Source organism: Sarcophilus harrisii, chromosome 1 (assembly GCF_902635505.1).
Source record: "Sarcophilus harrisii chromosome 1, mSarHar1.11, whole genome shotgun sequence".
In the NCBI taxonomy this organism is placed as follows: domain Eukaryota; kingdom Metazoa; phylum Chordata; class Mammalia; order Dasyuromorphia; family Dasyuridae; genus Sarcophilus; species Sarcophilus harrisii.
The window spans coordinates 560,419,460-560,438,230 of NC_045426.1; the positions used below are offsets into that span (position 1 = coordinate 560,419,460).

An 18,771-nucleotide genomic window follows, 5' to 3' on the forward strand; every position below is an offset into this window, starting at 1 on the left:
GAAAAGAAACTGCAGAATGAAAAATTCTTTGCACCACCTATCAATAGTCCAATCTCCAAAACAAAAATCACAAAGAACAATTGCCTAATACATAAATGCTCAAAAGGATCAAAGAGATCAAAGATAGAAAGATCTCAATTGTGCTATAAGAAACAATAAATTTTTAGAATTCAGGAAAGCATGAGAAAACTGGTACAGATTAAGGGAGCAAAATGAACAGAACCAAGAAAACAATATATAATGATTACAATATAAACGAAATTTTTTTTACAAAAGAAAAGGTATATACCAAAATAATCATCATTGAACAAAATGAGTATTCAATGATTAAGGGACACCTAAAAAAAAACTATGTCACATAAATGAAATGGAATATTATTGTTCAGAATGAAGAATATATAAAATTCAGTAATGCAGAATGAAATACACAGAAAGGAGATTAATATACATAATGACTACAAGTAAATAAAAAGTTCACAAAAGCAGTTGAACTCCCCCAGAACAGCTAATGAAACAAAACTTTGCCCTTATGGTAGACATGGGACTACTGGAGCAAATGTTAGATATATTGTTAAATGTGGTCACTGCTTAAGATGTTTTTGTTTAAAATTATTTTTCTTTGATACAAAGAGAATGTTCAATCTGGAGAAGCAAAGATGAAAATAACTGATGTAAAGACAAATGTCATTAATTATACACTTATTGTTTATATGGGAGAATAAAAGGAACGAGTCATTTTAACAAACAAATCTGCTTATAGGATGAGATGAATACAAGCCCAATATAAAACTTTTTTTAATATCAAAGAAAAGCTTAGAATAAAGCCTGCCTTACAGGAGCTCCAAACTAATTTAGATAGCAATCCCAATCTAAGCTCAAAGCTTAGTTAAGTGCTAGCTACACTCCTGTGCTACATGTTACTCTACTTCTGTTGCAGATACTTTCAAAATAGGAAACAGAAGACATTATTTAAAAGTCAGCAAATAATGAAGTAACTACTATGCGCCAGGCACATGCTAAGAATAAAAAAAAAAATTCCCCCAGGAAGCAGCCTAATGAGAGCTTGGGGAAAAAAAAAAAAAAAGCCTATGTGAAACAAAAATTTGAGATGGTAGAAGGAAAACACTAACATTAACAGAGATCAAGAAAGGTTTCCCAAAGAAAAATGGAATTTTAGCTGATAAAGGCAGAGAAGCCAAGGGGCAGAGGTAAGGAAGGATGAGAAGTAGCCAGTGAATGCTGGCTTTCTGGAGCCAAGAGATTCTGGAGATGGGATTGTCTTGTATTAGAAGTTCTGAATGTCAAAAAGGATTTTATTTTTGAATCTGGAGGTGAGAGAGATGATCTACAGGAGTTTACTGAATAGGGGTCATAAAGGATTATTAGGCCAGCAGGAGAAGGTAGATTACCAATGAAACCAATTATTTGAAAACTCTATTGTGCAATATCCTCTTTAAAATGTAATGTTCTATGTTGAGGTTTTCTTGGGGTCTCTGGGAGCAGCCTTTCTTTCAATTCAGAGCAATCACCACACGAGTGCAGACAGGTGTTAAAGTCCAAATCCTTTATTGTCTCTTTAAAAGTCTTGTCTCCTTTCCTGGGGCCAGGTTAGCTTTCTTAGAGGCCTATCTCTCTCCTTGGTTCCGAGAGCTTGAGCTCCTGCCTCCTTTTCTGCCCTCTGAATTCTTCAAATCCAAAGGTTTGTGCTTCAGCCTGCAGACACCACAAAGGTGGACGGTGGAATGAATCTGTCTCGGCCTCTCGAGAACTTCTAGTGCACTTGTCCTTTCTGGACCTGAGAGCTTCTACCTTAGTACAAACCAGTCATTATATCACTAGGAAACCATTATTTATTGTAGGACTAAATCAATGCTAAACTAGATTTAACCATTATACTTAGTACCTTGTTTCAAGTTCTGGCCCATAACTCCTTGTAGGATTAAATCAATCATACTGAACCATGCTAAATTAGATAACTATTGTCTCTATCAATTCCACTGACTTAGTACCTTGTAAGAATCCTTTGTTTTAAGTTCAGAGTTCTGGTCCATAACACTGTTGAATATAATAGATTACAAATATTTTATTGTTACATTTTATAAAACAAGATATGGTGAAGTAATTAGTTAAAGCTGCAAATGCTGGCAAAGGAGGAGTTAAAACATAATTTGTTTAAAACTAAGAATATTTTACTCATAATTTTTCTTTTTTTCCTGAGGCAATTGGGGTTAAGTGACTTGCCCAGGGTCACACAATTAGGAAGTGTTAATAAGTCATATTTGAACTCGGGTCCTCCCGACTTCAGGGCTGGTGTTCTATCCACTACACTACTTAGCTGCCCCTTTTACTCACAATTTCAAAGGAAAAAGGAAAGATGTTTCATATGATCAAATGCATTTTTTATAATTTTAACAACTTATCTTTAAAGAGAACTTTCTTGAATTCTTAATCCTTTTAGTGACCTCTAGAATCTCTCCATGATTCTTCATTCTCCCAGTTTATCACCCCTGCTTTGGCCTCTCTTCCCAGACTTAACAGTCTTGATCCTATTGTGGGCCAGATTAACTGTACACTCAGCCATCAGGCTAGCTACAGCTTTTCAAACTCAATCCTGGATAAACCCCGCCCGGCCCTCCCTTCTTTGTTCTCATTCACATTGTAGAACAAAGTAATACAACTAGGATCAATATATTCATTGAAAATTTATGGTATTTAATATCATGGGCCCTCCATACTGCACAAAAATCCTTTTAATAAGGGCGGCTAAGTGTTGTAACAAAATTCGGGGCCCAGAATCAGGAAGACTCTCTTCCCGAGTTCAAATCTGGTCTCAAGACACAAGTTGTATGATAGGGAGCTCACTGTCTTTATCTGCAAAATGATCTGGAGGAAATAAACTACTTCAGTGTCTTTACCTAGAAAACCCCAAATGGAATTCCAGAGTCAGACACAACTGAAAAGCAACAAGTACCTAATCATTCTCTTTTTAATAATTCTTCCAAGTATTATCTCTATCATTCCACAATCCCCTCATTCATTGGAGGACTTCATCTCCTATATTCAGTGAGGAAAAGTGTCATTTTTCTCATTCAGTACTTCAAAACCCTTATCTCCCATTCCCTACTCCTCTGCTAGTCTTTGATTAAGAGATGGGCCTCTAAAAATGTTTGTGACAGCCCTGTTTGTTGTGGCTAGAAACTGGAAAATGAATGGATGTCCATCAATTAGAGGAATGTTTGGGTAAATTGTGGTATATGAATGTTATGGAATATTGTTCTGTAAGAAATGACCAGCAGGATGAATACAGAGAGGATTGGAGAGAATGATGCTGAGTGAAATGAGCAGAACCAGGAGATCATTATATACCTCAACAATGATACTGTATGAGGATGTATTCTGATGGAAGTGGATTTCTTTGACAAAGAGACCTAATTCAGCTTCAAATGATTAATGATGGACAGAAGCAGCTACACCCAAAGAAAAAACACTGGGAAATGAATGTAAACTGTTTGCATTCTTGTTTTTCTTCCCGGGTTATTTTTACCTTCTGAATCCAATTCTCCCTGTGCAACAAGAAACTGTTTGGTTCTGCACATACATTGTATCCAGGATATACTACAACATATTCAACATATATAGGACTGCTTGCCATCTAGGGGAGGGCGTAGAGGGTGGGAGGGAAAAACTGGAACAGAAGTGAGTGCAAGGGATAATGTAAAAAAAAATTACCCTGGCATGGGTTCTGTCAATAAAAAGTTATTTAAAAAAAATTAAAAAAAAAAAAAAGAGATGGGCCTCTAGAAATGATCCAACCATTCTGGAGAACAATTTGAAACTATGTCCAAAGGGCTATAAAACTGCATACCTTTTGAACCACCAGTGTCTCTACTGGGCCTGCATCCAAAAGAGATCATAAAAAAGGGAAAAGGACCCCCATGTACAAAAATATTTGTAGCAGTCCTTTGTGTAGTGGCAAATAATTGGAAACTGAGTAGATGCCCAGCAGTGAGGAAATGGCTAAATTAGTTATGGGATATGAATGTTATGGAATATTGTTTTTCTATAAGAAATGATCAGCAGGATGATTTCAGAGAGACCTGGAGAAACTTACATAAACTTCACATAAGTGAAGTGAAAACTAAAAGAACACTGCATGCAGCAATAAAAAAGATTATGTAGTGATCAACTGTGATAGACTTGGCTCTTCTCAACAATGCAGTGATCCAAGGCAATTCCAACAGACTTAGGATAAAAAATATCTACATCCAGAGATAGAACTATGGAGACTGAATATAGATCAAAGCATAGGTTTTTCACTTTGGAAATGTTTAAAAGGACCGCACTTGTTTAACCTATATCAGATTACCTACTGTCTTGAAGAAAGAAAGAAAAATTTGGAACAAAGTCTTACAAAAATGAGTATCAAAAACTATCTTTACATGTATTTGAAAAAAATATATTATTGAAAAAAATTTTTAATTTAAAAAAGAAAAAGAGTTGAGCTTCTTGATGCAAGATAAAGAGTGTAAAAGCTGGCTTTAAACTTTACATCAAAAAAAAACTAAGGACATGGCAACTGGTCCCATCATTTCCTTGCAAACAGAAGAAATGGAAGCAGTGTCAGATTTTATATTCTTGTACTCAAGGATCACTGCAACAGTGACTGCTGCCACACTTCTTGGAAAGAAAATTATGGCAAATGTATACAGCAAATTAAAAACTATGGTTTTTCTATTAGCAATACATGACTGTGAAAGGTGAACTTATAAGAAAAACTAAGTTTTACAGAACTTAATACTTTCAATTTATGGTTCCAGAAGACTTTTGAGAGTCCCTTGAATAGCAAGAAGGTCAAATCAATCAATACATAAAAAAATTAATTCAGGCTATTTACTAAAAAAGGTCAAATACTGAAATTGAAGCTTAACTACTTTGACAACATAATGTGAAAATGGGTCTCATTGGAAAAGACTGATGTTGGGGGAAAATGAAGATGAGAGAAACAGTGTCATGGGAATTGTCAACATGAACTTGGACAGACAATATGAGGAGGATAGCTAGAAGGGTCTGGCATATATGGTTCAAGGAGTCATGAAGAATTGAATACAATAACTGACGGAACAAATCCATCAAAGAACTAGAACAAAAATGTCCACTGGTTAAAGAATGGATAAAAAAAACTATGATATGTAAATGGAATAGAATGTATTTTATTTCCACTTTCCACACTTATAACTCTAAAAGTTCCTTTTAATTGAAAAAGTACCACCATCATCTAATTATCTACATTTATAATCTTTTAATTCTTGATTCTTTCTCAATCTCCACTGTCTAATCAAGTACCAAGTAACAAGTATGGCTTCCAACCTTACTCTAGAATCACACACCTCCTTCCCTGTTTCAGGTCCTCAGCATCTTGCTAGTTGTACTATTGCAAAAATCTTTTAATTCATCCTTGCCTCCAAACTCTCCAACCCATCTTCCACATGGCTGTCAAATTGATGTTTCCAAAGAACACGTCCAACCATGTTGCTGCCCTACTCAAATTCAGTATTCTCTTTAGGATAAAATACAAACTCAAACTGGTATTTAAAATCTTTCCTCGATTTGGCTCCTATATATCTTTCTAATCTTATTTTATATTTTTCCTCTTTCTGAACTCTCCACTATAGTCAAATTAACCTGGCTAATCTAAATCCTATATACAGGATCCCACCTCCTCTATCTGTGGCATTGTATAAATGGTCTCCTGTTTCTGGAATAGGCTTTCACTTAACCAAAATTCTAAATACAGTTTTGATGTTACTAACTACCTGAAGCCTTCCCTCTTGAAATTACTTTGTACATATTTTGTATTACTTCTGAATGTGTTATAACCCCCTTCATAAAATGATTGCCGCTTGAAGGAAATCATTGTTTCATTTTTGTCTTTGTACCCCCCTTCTCATAGTAGATACTTGCTTAATAAAATGAACTGCTTTATATCTAAGGCCATCTATTAAAAGCCAATGATACACACATTACATACATAGGTACTGGAAAATTCATAGTTGCAATTTCCTTCATTTAGAATTATACTGAAGTAACAAGCAACTTCATAAACATAATATGAAATGTGATATAACCATCTCCAGAAAAAAAGCTTACCAACCCAAAAAGCCTTCTATTAAACACCAGCTTACTTTTATTTTCTTGGGAATGTACAATTAACAAAAAAAAAAACTAAGTATATACCTCATTATTTAAAAAGTGTGTCTATCAACTAAAGGAATCCAGAAACACTTCACACAGGAGAGGGTAAATGAATGTGAAGAAAATTGAGCATTCTAAGAGGGTGGAGTCGAGGATGAAATGCATTTCAGATATAAGGGCCAGTCTGTTCAAAGGCCAATAAATACAAAGGATAGTGATGGAATGTTGAATTCCAAGACTAAAAAATAAGCCAGTTTGGTTTGAACACAGCATGCATGAAAAATAAGCTAAGGATTTTAAATGTTCCAACTGAAAAATCTGTGTTCAACCTAGGAGGAAGAAGGGAGTCATGTAAAGTTCCTAACAAGAAAAATGACATAGTTAAGACTTATTCGTTAGAAATATCCGGTAGTCAGCAGGATGAATACAGAGAGGCTTGGAGAAACTTACATGAACTGATACGAAGTGAAATGAGCAGAACCAGGATATCATTATACACTTCAACAACAATACTGTATGAGCTTATTGTGTATCTAAGTTATATTTTAATATATTTAACATCTACTGGTCATCCTGCCATCTAAGGGAGGGGGTGGGGGGGGGGGTAAGAGGTGAAAAATTGGAACAAGAGGTTTGGCAATTGTTAATGCTGTAAAGTTACCCATGTATAAATCCTGTAAATAAAAGGCTATTAAATTAAAAAAAAAAAAAAAAAAAAAAAAAAAAAACAATACTGTATGAGGATGTATTCTGATGGAAGTGGATATTTTCGACAAAGAGAAGATCCAATTCAGTTCCAATTGATCAATGATGGACAGAATCAGCTACACCCAGATAAGGAACACTGGGAAATGAATGTGGACTACTTGAATTTTTGTTTTTCTTCCCAGGTAATTTTTACCTTCTGAATCCAATTTTTCTTGTGCAACAAAAGAACTGCAGATCCAAGATATACTATAACGTGTTTAACATGTATGAGACTGCCTGCCATGTAGAAGGGGTGGAGGGAGGGAAGAGAAAAGTTGGAACAGAAGTGAGTGCAAGGGACAATGTTGTAAAAATTACCCATGCATATGTTCTGTCAATAAAAAGCTATTTAAAAAAAAATAAAGAAATATTTGGTAGTCAAACGGAGGCTAGATTGGAAAGGAGAGAAAGCTAGAGGCAGGAAGACCATTAAGGAACTAATTCAAGAATAGACTATTAAAAGGTTCAAGTCTAGTTAAGGGGTGAAGAGAGTTCCAAGTAGGTGGTGGCTGTGGAGACAATCTACATGGTTGACTGGTTAGGAAGATTTGTTAATGAGAGGAAAGAGTCATGAGTTAATAGGAAAGTTAAAAAATGTTGTTTTCAAGAACTTTTGAAGCACATTATACATGTATAAAATCTAATTACAATGTAAAAGCCAGTGATATTATGACACTGATTTTAATACAAATTATTTTTCACTAAAATAGGATTATTTCCCATAATGTTTAATTTGTAATTCAATTAATATGAATTTTAAATATTTAATTCAGATAGGACCCAAAGCAAAATCATTTATCATATATGTTTATCAACATTATCAACAAAACTTTCAAATATCACCTGCAATTTTCAATCAAGTAAATATTCTCATGGAATAAAACTCCAGTTCTGTAATGTAAATGATACCTTTAAAGATACTTAAAGCCTTGTTAGTATAGTTCTTAGTATTTTTCATAGCCTGGATAAATTTTAATTAAGGCCTGGAGCTTTGCTATCTTTACCTAGGAGATTAGAACAACGGAAGCTGTCTACATAAAATTGCTTTCTCCGCAATACATGTACACATGTGCACATTAGAAAAATTTTGCACCATTAGAAGGGTCCTTAATGAGCCCAGACAGATGAAGTGATTTAATCAGTCACTCATATAGAAGGTGACAGAGTCAACAAGAAAAGGAAGATGCCTTCCAGATTCAGTATTCTTTCTCAAAAGGCAGCCTGCTATCTTTCTATAATAAACTCCAGATAGTTTTACTAAGTCATGGGTGGGCTACACTGCTAGATCCTTGATTCCATCATTGATTACAAGTTCAAAGGCTCAGAAGTCATCTTCCTTACTTATACAACAAAAGGGTAGAATTAGTTGACCTCTAAGGTCCTTTCCAGCTACAAATTTGTGATTTTATGATTCCAACTAATGACTTAAGGCTAACCAATCATTTACACACTTCCCCACACAGCAAATAAAAAGGCATGTTAGAATTCAAGTTAGAATGTTACTTATCTTAAACATCATTATATATGGTAGAAGAAAAGTTTCTCCAGACTAGTTTTCCCCCATAATTCATTAAAAATGAATAAAAATTTAATAGTTTGCATTTAATTCTTTAAAATATAGTTTAACGCATTCACTAAAATTACTTAGCAATTTTTAAAAAGATGGGGCAAATTTTAAGTATTGATAAATTTACTAAAAGGATTGAGCTTAAAAATTTTAATGAAATTAATTACCTTGGAGAAGAAAGCCTTCTCCTTTCTGGTTCTCTTCGTTTTCTTTCCACTGATCGACTCTTTGCTCTTCTACCAGGAGACAAAGTCCGAGACGGTGATTTACTTTGCTTGGATCGCCGATCATTAAGTAGTGGAGACCTACTTCGTCTCGATTTATCACGCTGTTTGGGAGATAAACTTTTTCCTTTAGGACTACGACCTGGTCTTCTACTTGGGGATCGATTTTCTTTCCCAGAAGAAGCATCTTTAGAAGGAGATTTAATTGGCTTCTTTTCTTTATCAGTCTCAGATCGTTTGGATTTCCTATCTTTGGATCGTGACCTTCTGTCTTTGGATTTGCTTCTTAGTTCTATTGGAGATTTGGATTTTTTTCCACGATCACGACTTTTGCTTTCATTTATAATTGGGGATTTCTTTCGATCCTTTGATTTGCTTTTATCTTCTACTTTAATCTTATCCTCGGGAGGGGATTTGGCTTTTCCAATTTTCTCCTGAGATCGCCTTTTAAGTGCTGGGGATTTTGATTTTCTTGCTTGATCTTGAGATTTGCTTCTTTTAGATGGACTTTTGGACTTTTTTCTTTCTTTAGACTTACTTCTAGTTGTTTTTTCTTTAATTCCTTCAACACTTCCCTTGCTTTTCTTTTTATCAGATCTATGTCTAGTCCGTTCTTTTGATCTGCTTTTGCTTCTTTTCTTTGAACTATTTTTATTGTCAACAAGTTCAAGTTTCCCCTTAGTGTTTGATGACCTAGCAGTTGATCTATTCCCATTTCTTGCCTTCTCATGTATTTCTCCTTCTTCTTCTGAACCTGACTCATATCCCTGTAATATTAGCCCCATCCCAGACTGAACTTTTCCTTCCATCAACTCATTATCAAGTTCAGCTTTAATCAAAGCTCTCTGTTTCTCCAAATCTTCCAGCAAAGCTAAGTCATCAATTTTAGTTCTTTTTGCTGGAGATGCACCTTCTTTGTCAGAGGCATCAATAACCTCTTTTCGTTTATGTTTCTTATGTTTATGCTTATGTTTATGTTTTTTGTCCTTGTCATCTTCTGAAGAATGTTTATGTTTCTTGTGTTTGTTTCTATGTTTGTGCTTCTTTTTTTTGTGTCGACTGTGCTTATTTTGAGATTGGTCCTCCTCTGATACTTCTCCATTTTCTTCATTTATGCTTTTTTCAGAATTATCTGCATCTTCCATCCTAGAAATATATAAAATGAAAATCTTAAAAGCCATAATTTTAAAAATTTGTAACTATACAAAATGATTCATTTTAAAAATAACTTCTAGATATGACATTTGAAAAACACTAAGAGATATCACCAAACCAAAGTAATAATGACTTTAACATTCTTCTCAGAACATTATATTAACTACCATTTACATAACATTTTTAATGTAATGCTAAGTGTTTTACAAATATTTCACTTGATTAGGGGCAGCTAGTTGGTACAGTGGATAGAGCACCAGCCCTCAAGTCAGGAGAACCCGAGTTCAAATCTGCATCAGACACTTAACATTTCCTGGGAAAGTCTCTTAACCCCAGTTGCCTCAACAACAAAAAAATGTGTGTGTGTGTGTGTGTGTGTGTATATATATATATATTTCATTTGATTCCTACAACAAACCTGAGAGATAGGTGATATTATGATCTGCATTTTATATTTGAGAAATTGGAAGCTCAGAAAGGTGCTTTCCCAGGATTACACAGTATAGAAGCATCTGAGGCAAAAGCTGAACTCAGGTCTTCCTGACTCCAGGCTACATCTAGCTGCCACATATAAAGTTCTAGGCACAAATAAATTACATCCAAGAACAGGGAGGGTTTCAAATGAGATCATAAATCATTCCCTTTAAATAAAAAACATGAATTATCAGCTCCCTTTCTGGAGAAGGAAATGCAAATATGTTTGTGTTTGAAGTGGAAGAATGCCTGTTTATCTCCTCCTCGTTCCCACCCCAACCTTTAATGGTTGCCTTGTAGACTTGAGACCTACAAGATCTTTCTGAACTTTTTGAGGCCAACAGTAACTCTCAAGATTTCCTATAGAAGAACATGGTTACTAGTTCATAGTAAAGAATGATATGTATTTGCATCTTTGGCCTGGAAATGAGTTCTTAAAAATTGCCTGATAGGAAACTGGTAACAAAGAATTGATATTTTACTATTTTTTTTTAGAAGATGTCCAAGTGGAGACAGATGGGAAATGTTTCCTTTCTAGCAGTGATTTAAACAAAGGGTGGTATAGAAGGTGGAGCACTGTAGGAGAAAATTAGGATATAGTGTGATAGGAGAACTAAGAGCTGGATTTTGAACACAAGAGACAAATCCCTGCTCTTTCACTTACTAGTCTCTGGGCTGTGGGCTACTTTTATTTTACCATTAAGTAAAAATATTTCTAATTATTGCCCTGGGTATAGGAACCCTTTCTTTTAAGCAAGTCTTTCTCCAACCTAATGTAGATTTATGATATTATCAGCTCTTAATGGGAACAAGAAAGCATCCTTTATTTTCTCCTTCAATTGTCACTCTGCCTTCTATCTTGCTACAAAAGACAGTATAGGTTCTCTTCATGGAACAGGTCTTCAAGCTCCAGGGAGAGAGGTCCCTGATAATCTTAAGTAGCTGGGAAAACGTTATGCTGCTACTAAAATAAACTAGTAAGGAGAAGGGTAGAAAAAAATACATATTAAAGAATTAAAGTATATTAAAGAATGAAAGAGATTCCAGGAGACTAGAAATAACCATATATTATCGTAATTTCAAAATAAGTATAACTATAAACCAATGAGCCCGTTAATTTTTAATAATTTATTAAAGTCATGAACATTTATCCAGGGTGAGAATAGATTTCACCAAACTCATACATAATATTGCAAACAAACCCATTAATTTTTTGCATAAGATCATTAAATTAATAAGTCAAAAAAAAATCTATGCAACAAGTATATTTTGATTTCAATAAGGTATCCAGATAATGTCTGCACATCCTTATAAACAAAATGAACCTATGTGGATTGGCTTAAAGTACATTTATTTAAACAAATTTGTAGTTGGTGGAATAATACAAACTAAATTTTAGCTTGATAGATTCATGTTGATCTAGAAGGATGTCTCTAATGGTATGAAGGTATGAATTTCAAATTCAAACCATGAATACAAAGGTAAATGCCATTTAGCATTTCGGTAAATCAAGATCTCATAATAGTATAACTTTAAGACTAAACAAAATTTAATTTAATAGGGATATAAGTATATGACAAAACATTATGATTATATAATATCGTGCAAAGATATAGTTATCTGTCTCTGAGTCCTTTCTATCTTACATATAAGTTTCATAAGGGCAAAGACTATTTATATGCTTCACAAAATCTGCTGAGTAGAATATTTTTTCTGATTAAAAAATCCTACCTAAGTTTAAAGAAAAAAAAGACCTGGAAGCATTTTTATGTAATTTTAGGCCATAACAGTATCCATATGAGGATGATATTTATTCACTATAATGTATCCTATATTGATCAGACAAGTATTAGGTTCTGTTCTAGGTACTCTTTTTTCTTTTTTGCTAAGGCAATTAGGGTTAAGTGACTTGCCCAGGGTCACACAGCTAGAAGAGTCTGAGGTGAGAAGTCAGGTCTGGTTACCCTATTTCAATAGGGACACTGACAAAAATATTTCAAGAACTAACATGTGAAAGACAGCACAAATAGGCAGAAATGAAACAGATTTCTTCTAAATCTAAGGAAGAACTTTCTAATCAATTTAACTAGTTTTTAGAAAATATTAAAATATGCTACCTCCCACACCGTCATCAAAGTTATTCAAGCAAACGGTGGATGAACATTTTTAGGAATGTTATCAAGATTCCTCACTAAGTAAATGATTAACCTCCAAGTTCCTTCCAAGGCTAACATTCTATAAGTGGATGTAATTAAAACAGTAACAGAAGTAACTTGTGTCTTCTAGATAGATCTATAGTTTTTAGTAATTTCAATATTTCAAGGACCTGTTATCCATGCAGACACTCCATTCATTTAAACAAATTAATAGATAACTTCACAGAAACAAATTATAGTTAGCAGTTCTATGGAGATGGTGTTTTTAAGGTGATAAATCGAGGTGGAAGCAACCTGGGGCTAGACTGTGGGATTATATTTGTAATATTTTCAGCTTACTAGAACCAGCCAAAAGCTTGCGCTCTATTAGGCTTTAAGGTGTTGGAATGGTGAGGATAAGAGAAGCTGTTACCTGAGTATCACAACATTGCAGAGTAGGACTGCAGTGGAAGGTTTGTTTTTAAATAAACATATTACACTATCTGCGTTCTTCTCTATTATATCCTGAATCTCTCAGAAACACTATTTGAATTTGTATTTTCATTGTAAAACCATTTGTTTAATCTAGTCATGGAAGCCCAAACTCATGGACATTTTGCACAACAACACAACAACAAATGTAAAAAATCTTGAAAATATTGTTAAAAGTAGCCCTGTTCCTAGAACATCCAGATCCAATCAAATGGCCTTTCCCCCCCAGAGTCCTTTTGTTTAATTGCTAATAAAGTTGATAATTCACTTCACCTTTGCCCTCTTTGCAGCTTAAAAATCTTATTCTACTCTAAGCAACACCTGTTTTTATTCCCTTTAGATTCTTCTCTCTTCAAGCTTACAATGTCCCCAGCTCCCATTTTCAGGAGATGACTTAGTTTCCTCTATCACTAAAAGACTTTGGAGAAGTCTGGAAGAAAGCTTCTTCAGTTTCCCCCTTTCTACTCAAAAGTTGTGAGCATTATCATTTATTCTTCTCTCCTTTCTTGTTTCAGAAAAGGGAGTGTACCTACTCCTAGATCAAATTAATTCTATCTGTGGCTTCACTTCTTTCTTTATCACTAATTATAGAACATTGACCACATTCATCTTAAAGAGCTTAAAGAGAAGCTCACTTTTGTATTCTTTTGAGTTTGATGTACTAGTGAGACAACCAAGTGATAACACATAAATAAGACAAGTGGAAATATAGATTACTGACTCAAGACAGAATTAAAGAGATTGGTTTGTTCTGTTGGATGACGTATGTGTAATAAGGAAGGGTTTCTAACTGAAGAGGTTGTGGGAGGTGCCAAGTTAGAGATGTGATAAATGCACTCCCCCAAAATGTAATTAATGAAAACATTATTAAAATCACAGAAAACAAAAAGAGTTTCTAAGAGGAAAGAAACAAGTAGAGCAGGTTTATTACTACCCAGTTAAACTGAAATCTAGAATGTTTACACATGGATGTAATACATTATTAAAAAAAAAAAAACCCTACACAACCAAGATTCAATGTTTCTTATATAAGCTACTGTAATTTTTTTTGGTAGAGTGAATTATGATTATTAAATAACAGTGAAAAAGAAAAAAATTAAAACTTTAAAGGAGAAGTTGAGAGGGGAATTATGGGTTTCATTTTGGATATGCCAAGTTCAAGACTACTGTTTAAGAGAGACATTTCAGAGGGCAGAATGTTGCTAAATCTGTTTGATGTGGTTACTCTAACCAGTTTTTCGAAAACTTTCTAAAAAGTTTTTCTAACTTTTTTTTTCATTGTTACAAAGGAGTGCTCAATTCCAGGAAAGGTGGTCATATCATACAAGCAAAGAAGGGTGTATTAAAAAACCTTTTACATTTGAATGAAGTTATTTTCCCTTATCTTTACTTTTTTATGGGTTCTTCTCCATCTATCTATAAATATGCTCAATTCTCCCAAACTCTGAAGGCTTCCCTTTAGGGTCAAACTTCTTGATTATTGATAATTTCCTCCTCACCAAACCCAGTCTTTATTCTCGTAGGCATTTTTAGTATTTGACACTGCACCATCTTTCCTTTTCTCTGGGCATCAAAAACAATGCTCTACTACTTCTCAAACAGGCCCTTCCAATTTTCTTCACTTTCTAGTTCCCAGTACTCTTAAAACACATCTTAAATATTCCTTCAGGGTATTTTCTTCACTTGCTTTTCTCCATATAATTAATCACTTGAATCCTTCAGATAAAAGTTATTTTGGACTCCACTGAGAATTTTACCTCCAGGACTTCAATGTTTAAATCTACATCTCTCCACTCAAACTTTATTCTACATATAAAAAATAGACTTCTAAGTATCTTATACTTCACTAGTGAATCCAAGTCACATCATTTACTTAGTCTTCCAGGGTTTAAACTACAGTGTTATCCTTGGACATGAGAATTAAGGGAGGAGTTAATCCTACATTTATAATCTCTCACATCCTTTTCCTACATCTCCAAAACAACCATGTAGTCTTGACTATGAAAATACTTTTTAATAGTTCTTGTATCTAATCTCTCACTCTTCTCACTCAAAATTTCCTTCATACTGCTATTATACCCTATTCAGAGGTGGTAGGTAACTTCTCTGTTCTAAAATCTTCCTGGACTCTCACTGATTAATGACTAAAGTTCAATTTTCTAAGCTTGTCATTTAACACAATCTGGAGCCAGTCAAGTTTTTTAAGTATCATCTCATATTAATCAATCCTTCACATTCTATGATCCACATTAACTACTTAACCATTCCCATATTTGTCCAATATTTTAGTTTCCAGGACTTACTGTGTTTCCTATACCTAGAATACCCTCTTCATTCTACCTGAACTTTTAGCTACTCATCTAAAGTAAGGCTTATTGACCATGTGTGTCATGTTATTAAGGCAATCAATTAAACTGAAATACAATTATCAAAATATTTTTCAAACAAAAACAAGATCATGGATCCCCCAGTTAAGAACTGTTTTAAAACCTACCTCAGATGTCATCTCCTTCAGGTCTTCCTTGAAATCCCTTCCCCATCAATGACTATTTTTCTACCCAGACTTTTTACTTGGCCTTTGTTTCTATTTCTTCTGGCACCTATGCAATATTATTTTGATCTATTATGGATTATCTAAATATCCTACTCATTTTTCTGTGTCCTATCACTCTATTATTCTGTAAGTTTCAAATGGATAGGGACCTTGTTTTTGTCCATCTCTATGTTTAATAAAATATTCTCCGTGCACAAATGTTTAATAAATGTTTTATTAAACAAACTAATTTGTTGAAATTTAAAACTGTAATTGGGTAAACAGTTTTCAAACTATTCAACAATAAAAATCCACACTGTTACTATTCCAAACTGAAGGATCATTAAACTATAGGAATGATGAGGACACAAAGCACTTAATGTTTATTAATTGCTATTCAAGTAATTGCTGAAATGAATCAAATAGAAATGAACCTCTCAAAAAAAAAAAATCAGATATCTCGCAGTAGTTGCAAGCTTTTGGATGGATCAAAAGACTTCCAAAAACTTCCCCCAACCCCCAAGACTTTCAAAACTTCCCCCAATCCAAAGCGTTCTTCTAGTTCCAGTTGTGCCATCAGTGAAAAAGATTTGGCATTAATTTGGAAATCTGAATTCCTGTATAAGATCAGACAGTTTCAAAAGATCGCCAAATTATTAGCGATATTAATATTAATGAATTAATATAGCGATATTAAATCAAAACTCTAATTTCATAGCTGGCAAAAGTAAAAAGCTTACTTTAAAGGGCTCAGAATGGGGGTACTAATATACAGAGGACAACTTGAGCTTCAGTCCTTTTAACTGGAAAAACTTTAGCCTCCACGTTACAAATGTCGATGATACCAACTACTTTTTCCTCCAAAGGCAGTTATACCCCTTTCTCATCTGCAGTTTTTGTGGAGTGTGAACCACAAATTATTTTTAGTGGACGAACAAAAATCAAAACAACATTCCCAGTACAGCAACGCTGTTTTTGGCATCTTTATCTTTTATATTTCTTAAGTTCTTAAGTATATCATCTTAACTTTTGCAGATAATCCTCATTTCCACTAGATCTGCTGCTTCCTCCTCCCATCCTCATCAAGAGTACAACCTGGAGCCAAACTTCCAGCCCTTGAAACGGGAGGCTACATGGTATCAGCCATGAGAATGCCAGTAAGTACTGGGAAACCTACTAGGTGGCACAAGGAGCTGGGTGGTCCTCCTGCCCGCCGCCATCTGCCAAAAAATAGTCTGGGATTGAAGTTTTGAGCTGAGCGATCTAAGCGCGCCCCTGCCGCCCCCTTTCCGGTTCTGGGCACAGGGTGACAAAAGCGGGGCAGAGTACACACGGCAACAGCCGCACGTCCGCCCCTGGAACCCACTCCCCGCGCGAGGCCACCGCGGCTAGCTCGCTCCCTTCGCCCGCTTCCGGAGGGGCTCCTGGGAGGGGCGACGCAGGCGCCGGCCACGCGCCCCGGACCGGGAGAGGCCGCTCGCGCCTGCGCCTCCCGGGGCAACGACGCGCGTCAGGCCGCAGCCGCCGCGGGCTCTAACAGCCGAGCCGGAGCCGGAGGGGTGCGGAGCGAGGCTCGCGAGCTGCCCGCCAGCTCCTCGTCGTCCTCCTCTAGCTGCCACCGCGTCCTCCGCTTCCCACAGCATAATAGAAAGAGAGAGGCAAAGTTTGGCTCTCGCTCTTAGGCCTCAATTTCCCTTCCCCCCTGTGCAGTTCACCCGTACCAGCCCTCCGGCTCTCCTCCCGGGCCTTAGCCGGCCCGCCGTTACGCTACCAAGAATTACCACTTACTCAGGCGCTTCCCGCGGCGGCTGAGACTCCACGGCGGCCATTTTGAACTTCCCGACTCCTTGGCGGCAGCGGCTGCGGCTGCCGGGACAGGGGAAGGTGGTAGTTGGAAAGGAATCGTCGCGCATGCGCCCCACCCGGAGAAGAACGAAAGGAGGAATGAGTCCTCAATAACAATCCGGATATGAAACCCTTCATCCGGAGGGTGGAGCGTAAGGACGTCCACACGCACTTCCGGCAGGCTCAGGGGCGCGGTGATACGCTCCTTTATCCTTCACGGGGGTGGGGAGTTTAATATTCCTAGCACTTATTTGGGGGCAGTAATTAAGTAGTTTTAAGAACTAACTTTCTAAAGGTTCTCGTTGAGCTTTGTCTGTTTGCATCCTTTCTCCGTTTCTTTTTGGCCCCGTCCCCTTCCAATTTACAGTCTCCAAAGCAAGAATTTAATTCCCGTGTTTTGGCATAGATTTGAGCCGAAAGTGTAAACTCCCCCAGTTCCGGCCATGTATCAGGGACCTGTCACTTCATAAGTGTGTAATGGGGAAATTCCAAAGGCCCCAGCATTTTTTGGTCTCCGGTGTTTTTAAAATTTGTTAGACGGTTTCCTAAGGCTCAAAAGATAACCAGATACTCCAGAGCCACACCGCTGGTGAGTTTCGTGGGTAGAAATATAAGTGGGGGACTCAACTCTAAGCTTATAAAGAAAATGAAATTTTACATTAGTTCATCCACATTTACTGGGTGGCAGGGACAAAAATCTAACGTAACTGTGTATACTCTTGAACATCCAAGAAGGTAAAAATAGATGCTATGAAATTTTGAAGGTGTGGATAGGAAAATAATATTTTTTATCAAATCCCAGAATTTAAAAAAAAAAAAAAGGGGTGGGGGAGAAAAAAAAAAAAGCTTTAGGTAACCTTATAGATCCAAAAAGAAATAAAGGCAAAGTATAGAGATGTTTAGATTTTACCTCTGATTTTTCTTTTTTGTTTTGACATGCCCTTCTACAAAGTTTCTTGGTATTTCTATCCGATAAAGAATAAACTGTGGAATAAGCCACTAATAGAATCTGGACCTTCATCTGGAAGAAGATAAATAGTCTGTAGAATTTGGGATATATTTTATGAAAACAAACAAAAAAATTATGCTCCTCTTGATTTTCCTGACACTGATCTTTCTTGGATCATTCTTCTTTGCAAGAGCACTATCCAACTTCTCTATACCATTAGTATGGTTGTCCACTCTGTCCTGGGCTTTTTCTGATCTCATCTGCTATTATATACTCAAGGGTCATGTTTGATACTCCCAAATCTATATATCCAAATTTCATCAGTCCCCAGAATTTTAAGTCCCACATCACTATCTGCTGAAGTCATTCAAGAAAAGTAGTCCTTTGTTTACATTTTAATGAGGGAAAATAATAAAAAGGAGCTGAAATGGGGGTCTGAGGTAGGGAATAAGGTAGCA

The 18,771-nt window shown here is 35.8% G+C and overlaps 1 protein-coding gene across 6 annotated transcripts in view; it reads right to left on the minus strand.

The window, feature by feature from the left end:
* PRPF4B (pre-mRNA processing factor 4B) overlaps nt 1–17,582 on the minus strand; it is a 42,490-nt gene extending 24,908 nt beyond the window's left edge. For all 6 annotated transcript variants that reach the window (XM_031946920.1, XM_031946919.1, XM_031946921.1 and 3 more), the window contains exons 1-2: nt 17,308–17,582; nt 8,674–9,876 (exon numbers count right to left, since the gene is read on the minus strand). In XM_031946920.1, the coding sequence (XP_031802780.1) occupies nt 8,674–9,876; nt 17,308–17,432 (1,328 nt within the window). In that variant the 5' untranslated portion in view covers nt 17,433–17,582. The remainder of the gene's footprint in view (nt 1–8,673; nt 9,877–17,307) is intronic.
* Between the last annotated feature and the right edge of the window lie 1,189 nt (nt 17,583–18,771).